This window comes from Schistocerca americana, chromosome X, assembly GCF_021461395.2.
Source record: "Schistocerca americana isolate TAMUIC-IGC-003095 chromosome X, iqSchAmer2.1, whole genome shotgun sequence".
NCBI classification, from domain to species: domain Eukaryota; kingdom Metazoa; phylum Arthropoda; class Insecta; order Orthoptera; family Acrididae; genus Schistocerca; species Schistocerca americana.
The window spans coordinates 385,112,895-385,120,941 of NC_060130.1; the positions used below are offsets into that span (position 1 = coordinate 385,112,895).

At 34.6% G+C, this 8,047-nt stretch overlaps 1 protein-coding gene and 1 long non-coding RNA gene across 2 annotated transcripts in view; one reads left to right on the plus strand and one right to left on the minus strand.

Moving 5' to 3' along the window:
• LOC124554723 (sarcosine dehydrogenase, mitochondrial) overlaps positions 1-4,610 on the minus strand; it is a 280,579-nt gene extending 275,969 nt beyond the window's left edge. Inside the window, exons 1-2 of the mRNA XM_047128369.1 lie at positions 4,520-4,610; positions 482-542 (exon numbers count right to left, since the gene is read on the minus strand). Coding sequence (XP_046984325.1) covers positions 482-505 — 24 coding nt within the window. The 5' untranslated portion in view covers positions 506-542; positions 4,520-4,610. The remainder of the gene's footprint in view (positions 1-481; positions 543-4,519) is intronic.
• Positions 4,601-5,752, plus strand: LOC124554725. Its single transcript, XR_006968424.1, has 3 exons — positions 4,601-4,700; positions 4,901-5,027; positions 5,168-5,752. It is a non-coding gene; the product is annotated as an uncharacterized LOC124554725 (long non-coding RNA).
• Positions 5,753-8,047: the final 2,295 nt, after the last annotated feature.

Genomic DNA, 8,047 nt, shown 5'->3' on the forward strand with positions numbered 1-8,047 from the left:
GGTCAAGAAATATGCCTGGAGCAAGCTGCTTTTGCTCTATTAAAAAGAATTGTCAAGAAAAAATGCAAAAGAGATGTTTGTGAAATCTAATGGCAGTTTGTGGTATTGGCAGCTGGGTGTTGCACCAAAGTTTTCATTGTTGCATTTTTGTTTGAGAAGTTTAGAAGGGAACTATTGCTACCTTGACACCTCGCTCTTCCGTGTGCCATACCAATAAGTTCTGCTTCAACACAGATTTTTTGTTAGAGTATGTGCAGATTGCCACACATAGGAAATACTAAAATCAGACTTAAAATATAAGAAAGCAAAATACTGGACATGCAAACATTTGCCATCAGCCAACAGGAATGCTGAAACATCACATAAGAGCAATACTCCTTATACAAAAAAAATGTGAAGGTGCAAAGTCACACAAATATTATAGACTTGCAAAAAATAATATATATCATATGCCATTTTCATGTGGCTAGGTTCTTCTTACCTTCTTAGATGCACGAAGAAACATCTTAAGGATATTCTTGCTTAATTTCTGAATCTGAAAACTAAAACAGAGAGCAATCAAAAATAAATTAGAAAATCACATTACATAGCCTGTTCTAGAGTTGTTATATTCTGATTAAACATGTTAACTGAAAAAGTTTCTTCATAGCAAATGGCTCATTAATGTGTAGAATATAAGTATTTTTTAATCAACTGCTTCTGTCTTTGAACTAACATGTGTGCAGCAATCAAAACAATTACAGAATCAGTCATTATAGCCTGCTGCAGCCTTGGGAAATGTATCTGTGTGTGACAACATGCACAACAGTACTTGTATGTTGCTACAAGAAGTGGAAAAGATCATTTTACTCACCTGAAGTCATTAACCAGACAAATGAGAGATAAGGGCCTGTTTATATAGAAACCTGGAGCTCAGAGATTCACTAGTGTTCCAGAATGAAGTTTGGAAGGTAGGATATGAGGTACTAGCAGAAGTAAGGCTTTGATGTCGCATCATGAGTCATTATTGGGTGGCTCTGTTGGTAGAGCACCTAACCGCAAAAGGCAAAGATCCCAAGTTCTAGTCTCAGTCTAGTGCACAGTTTCAATCTGCCATGAACCTACCCACTAGCGTTTGTCAAAACATTAGCTCAGTGTCATTTCTTCATAAAATAGACATCACAAGTTTGAATGATTGTGGATTTTGCCATTGCTGTGCATGTCCAGTATAGTGAAAATATTGAATGATAGTTGTGATTAATAGTGAAGTAAAAGGGAGTGTAACTTAGACTTACAAACTACTAATAAGGTGGTTGTATGGCTAAGAGACGTCAAAATGTAGTATAAATGTCACTTTACTGAGCACTGAACCAACTTTACTCACCCCACCCCAACACAATAATGATTATTACCTTCTGTTGACAGTTCATTGTTGTCCATATTGCTATCTGTATTCTGCAGTACGGTAACATAAACAACAAAATGTGTTGTTGAGTAAAATAGAGGGAAACCCACTGATGATGGTGTAACATCACTGGGTGAAGAGAGGAAAAAGCAAAACATTGTTTACGGTCCATGGCAGCATCTTCTAAACATATTTATTGTTCAAGCAAACACAGGCACAGATATTCACCTCTCTTATACAAAAGCCATCTCAGGAGGAATATAAAACAATATCCCTGTAATGGTCAGTTTTGAGTGCTATATGCAGGACACTTATTGGTTGGTTGGTTGTTTGGTTGGTTGGATGATTAAAGGGGCCTAGTATTAGGTCATCAGTCCCACACCTATTAGTGGACATTAATAGGGGTGAATCCATCCTTCATCTTTATGACAACTTGAACTCTACTGAGAACACTTTCAGTGACGTGTCTGAATGTCTGTGGAGGATTGGCAGTCTGTTCTTCCTCAAGAGCTGAAACCAGAGAAGATTGTGATGTTGAATGCTGGGCTCTGGAACAAAGTTGATGTTCTAATTCATCCCAAACAGGTTCCATTAGGATCAGGTCAAGATTCTGGTCAGGCCAGCCTGTTTCAGGAATGTTACTTTCCAAAATCAATCCTCACAGATGTTGCTTTATGACATGGTGCCTTGTCATGTTGATACAAGCAGTCATCATCTTCAAACTGTTCGTCTACTGTACATAGTACATAATGCTGTAAAATTTGTTCATGTCCTTCCACATTTAGTGTTTTCTGAAGTGCTACAAGGGTGCTACACCCTGATCATGGAAAACAACCCCATCCCATAACACCACTTCCTCCATACTTCACTGTTGGCACTATACATGATGGCAGGTTATGTTCTCCAACAATTTGCCAAACCCAAACCCGCCCATTAGATTGCTACAGCAAATATCACTCCAAATCACTCATTTCCAGCCATCCACCATCCAGTGGCTTTGCTCCTTACACTATCTCAAGCATTGCTTTCTTTTTGTGGCTTATGAGGAGCTGCTCAACCATTGTACTCCATTAGTTTTCACTTCCTACACATAGTCATTATGTTACTTGGACTGGTCATGAGTGATTCCTTCCACTGATTTCATACAATTTTTTGCAACAACTCGCCACAATGCTCGATGGTCCCTGTTCATCAGCACATAAGATATGCTTGGTCTTGGTGTAACTGTGGTTGTTCCTTCACGCACCACCAACAGTTGACTATGGCAGCTTTACAAAGGTTGAAATGTCCTGATGGATTTGTTATTGAGGTGACATCCAATGGCTAGTCCATGTTCGAAGTCACTGACTCACCTGACTGATCTATTCTGCTGTCACTGCTTCTCTACTGGTAACACAATACTTCCCGTCTCCTTTTATACTAGTGGGCCCACCTCTCATGATGTCTAGTGGTCATTTCCACATTACATGGGGATGTCTGGGTACTTTTGACCAGTTAGTGTACAACACTAGATTAATGGTTTCAATGAATAATAATCATCTTCAGATTCAGTCATTATGGCAAAAATTTAACACAGTAGTACAGAGACAAGCATCTACACATGCTCATGAGCAGTTAACAGTGGTAAATTTTGACATGATAGAAGTATATGCAAATGTTTAATGCTATACTTCCATATTAATTCTGCAGAAAAGTGAATGTATCTGAAAATAATAATGATTTATTGAAACTAGCAATCCAGTATTGTATAGAGTGATTAAGACTGGTATATAAAGTTTTATTATATGATTTCTTGTCTGAGTATCTAAGTGCTTTTACTGGTGTGGATTGTTAAACAGAATATCAATTATTAATGTCATATGCATACACTGTCTAACTGTACAGTAATTGCAGGGTAGATACACTTCACTATATGTTGAACAATAATTAACTGAGAATAACTTCCCAGGAAGAAGAATAAGATGTTATGATATAATGTCCTGTTGACATCATACATATTAAGCACAAGCTTAGATTTGACAAGAATATGGAAGAAAAATTGCTTTGCCCTTACAAAAAAGTCATCCTAGCATTCACCTTAGTTAATTTAGAGAAACCAAAGGATGGCCAAATGGGGATTTGAACTAATAATTTTCCAGACATTAAAATATACCGTTGCTGAGTTGATCTACAAATAAAGTGTGATTCCAAAGATGTCAATAATACTGGTCAGAATATCCCTACATAAGTTTCCAAAATTTTGAGACAGTAATGAATACAACATTAGTCCCCCACTTGTACAATACTGGAATACTTAGCCAAACAGAGTTAGGTTTGTAAAAGAGTTGGCCCTCTGAGAGAGTTATTTGTACATGCATGTACATCATTTACAAAAATTAAATGATTACATAAAACTAGTTGGAGTTTACTTCAGGTTATGAAAGGCATTTGAATATCATTCATGAGATGCTATTTGAAATGTAACAATTTTTGCCATACAAAATGTTTAGGATCTGCCTGGTTTAGTTGTTATTTGAAAAAAATATGCAGGAATACTATACTATGCTATTTAGTTTTTCTATGGAAGGATGCCATTGCACCTGCATGGAGAAAATTATGAGTATTCCACAGGATTCGATAACTGGTTCTTTGCTATTTTTACTTTATGTGAATGATATACTTTTTCATTGGAGTCAGGAAGGAAACAGCTTTCTTGCAAATGATGTAAGTATTGTTCTAAATAATGATGTATCAACAGAATATTTAAGAACTAGTTTTTAGTGGAAGTGCTGAACTAATAAGACAGCTGTCTTACTATCAGGTCATTTTCTTAAAGAATGATAACTGCAATACCACAACTCATAAATACAGTGTTAGCAGAAGCCATCTGCTTTTGGGCTCCAAGTAAAATTAGTAAATAACTATAAGAAAATAATGGAAAGTGTCATAAGTGAATTATGTATTGACAAACTACGATGATTACAAATGCTACCACATTTCAAATTTTAGCAGAGTTATAATTTCATTATTGAGCTCCTAATTATCACTAATGAATTTTGTTACTGTAAAATTAAAGCAATAGATCCCTATTTGCAATCAATATTTAATGTAGAAAATGTTATTACTTATATAAGTAAGAATTTAAATGTTACATACATTATTCAGAAGGCAGCTTCACCTCCATTCAAGAGCACTGTATGTGATTTGACTGAAGTTAATTAAGTTGCCAGCTGTGCCATCATTCTGTGACCTCTGCCACATGATAAATGGATGAGATATGGACAGTCAAGTTCCACGCTTCTTTCAAGGGCAGTAAATTCTTTCTACTGTGGCACATGTTAGTGAGCAATAAGCCCATTAAAATTTATTCATAATACATTCTGAGCATTTGGAATTTTTATGCTTTGGAAATAAAAATATTGAAAACATTATTTTTTCTTTATCATTATTCTATAGTTTACTGACTTAAATGTTGAAATGTGTAAAATGGAGCTTGCACATTATAATTTCAATTATCTTTATGTGTAAGTGTTACAGGAAAACCATCAGCTTCTGTGACATATTACTGCGTGCTTCTCCCATATTGATTCTAATTGTATCTGTGTGCTTTTCTGAAGATGTATTAATACAATACAATTAATTAACACTTGGTGCATATGTAATGGTAATTAATAATGTATTCCAATTATTTGGCATCTATTTCATGTTGTTAGTAAAAAGAGTGTTAACAGAACATTACATTTAGACTTATCTTCTATGTACAACATAAATATAAATTTTTTAAATTTTTTGTTTACCATATAGGAGGTGTTCTGCTCAGGATAATGAGGTTTCTCTTAAGCATAATGTTTTCTATTAAATACTTAGTTTGTTCAAGAGACATTGCCTGGAGTGTAGTTAACTGACGATTAGTTTGAATTACCAAATGATAATTTCATGAGAACATTTTTGATGCTGATATGCACTAAATGTTTGGTGAAAAACTGTTAGAAAGAAAAGCAATCAGTTCTTTAACAAATTCTGCCAGCTGGCTGCAATATAACACTATTTAAAACTAAGGGAATTACATGAAATAAATAGTACCATTAATATCCTTTTCTCTTAAATCTAGATTTTGCTGTTCCAATAAAGTTCCAATTGTATCAGAGTACATTTTTATATTTAACTAATGTTGTGCACATAATTTGACGGAATGCCCTCAGTGAACCATTTGAGAATTAACTTGAAACCTGTTTGTTTCAATGCCATACTAGTTAATACTGTGATTTAATTTACCATCAGAATTAAGAACATTACAATGAAGTAACTGTTATGATAGTGTATATAGGGCTAAGTACACTCAATTTATCTTTATACATGCTACATTCTACCTGGGATTCCCAGGGACTCTTTTAGGATAACACACACTAAGTGTAAGAATATTTAACAATGATTACAAAAATAACTCACACTAGAGATATTTCTCCCCCCCCCCCCCCCAAAAAAAAATGTGTTGGACTATTTTTTCTAACTTAGGTGGCAACAAAATATCAGATATGTCAGTCTGTCCTCAGAAGAGTTGAAAACATAGACAAGTTTAGATTACATGAGTCATCAGCTTTGAAATAAGCGTTGAAGGTTCAGAAAGTGGTAGTTATTACACACTTTGTTCATGAAGAGGAGTTATATGATGTAATTGGTGATGATACTTTAAGTAATGTATTTTCAAATGACTCAAAACCCTTAACATATTTGATTCTCTCTTTCATACACTATGAAATGAGCTCAATATATAAAATGTGATGCAATACTTCATATTTTTATAAGAAATGCTGTCACACAATAATAATATGAACAAACTTCACATTTTTGCTTTTCGAGTGTGACAGCATACAGATTATTTGTGCAATAAACATCAAACTTTCAGTTATGGTCATGAATACATAGAGTATCAATGAATAAAATTAAAAAGTGTTGCATACTTTAGACATATACATGCTGAAAGAGACCTACAGTGGCTTAGCAGCAGTGTTAGAAATTTGCTCCATAAGCAAAGTGAGATTCATCACATATTTAAGAAAGAAGTATTCAGTGAATTTGAAAGTCACATATTGCTGACCAATTTGATAAAATTACCTAAGTTTGATTGTATATGAATTCACTAAATGTGTCAGAATCATTTATTCAACAACTCACCTTGACTTGTTCCACGTCATTGTGATTTATCATGCAAATGATCAGTGGAACATGAAACTAACTAACACATTGATCACACTAGCAACAAAATACAAGATGGTGTACAGAAGGGAAAAACACATTTGGTCTTCAGAAATTGTTTCACTGCAAAATATTATATAATATTATCATAATGCATTCATCCATCCAGTCATTACATGACTTTCAAAATGACAGATATTAAGTGACAATGAAATAGAAAATCACCTAAAATCCCTCTACAGAGGAAAGGCAGCTATACTAGATTAGATTTCTTATAATTCCATATATATTATATGTAAGAACTTGCTTCCCTTCTAGCAGCAGTTACTGTAAATTTCTAGAGCAATGAAGGGATCCAAGCAATTGGGTCATTCACATCATCAAGATGACAAATGTACATATTTGTGGTCTTAGATGACTGATGTCAATCTGTTGTAGAATTATGGAATACATTCTATGCTAATATATTATGACCTTTTTGGAGAATAAAAATCTTCTATACATGAATCAGCATGGATTTTGGCAAGAGAGATCTTGTTACATTCAGCTTCCTGTTGATCAATGAGATGCAGAGGATCATAGGTAAGAGCACCCATCTTAGTGTCATATTCTTTTCTTTGACTTCTTGAAGGTATTCAGTATAGTTCCAGAGTGCCAGTGAATAAAATATGAGATTAGTGGACCTCAGACAGGCTTTTCGATTTGAATTAGAACTTCTTACCAGAAACTTGTAGAATTCAAAATGTAATTCTTAATGGGACAAAAGTGTCAGATGTAATAGTAACTTCAGAAGTACCTCAACAGAATATTAAAGAGACATTACTGTTTGCAATATACGTGAATGGTCTAGTGTTGCTGGATGCTCCACTATTCTGAATGCCGGTGGTGATGTTATATGTAGGAAATTTGCAGTGTTAAAGAAATATAGTCAAATGAGGCTTACAAAACATTTGGCTGATTCATGAGTGTTGCTCATCAGTCTTGAACCCTTACTCTGTAGGATTATAGTAAAGTCAGACAATACACAAAGAAGCACGGTGTATTTAAGTATTGGTTGTTTTAGTAATGGTAAGAGCAGTATGGAGTCTCTGATCATCCTCCACTGGCAGATGAAACAAGAGAGGCATTGTTTATAACTGAAAGGCTTTCTGTTAAAATTCTGAAGGAACATGCTCCCAGAAGATGGGCCCTACATACATCTCACGAAGTGACTATGCCATGAATATCAGTGGAAAGAGAGCTCATACTGAGGCTTACTAACAGTTGTCTTCCCATGTATCATTTCTGAATGAAACAGGAAAGAAGGGAAATTATAGTGGAACCTCCACCACAAACCATAAGATGTCCTGAAGAGTGTAGATGTAGTTAAAGTTGTAATATCTGCCACTGTAGTTTGTTGATCATATATATGAATAAACTAACTTGTGAAGAATCACACAACTCTTTACTGAATCTTTTGTTTCCTCTGTTAATCCAGTTTGGTAAAGC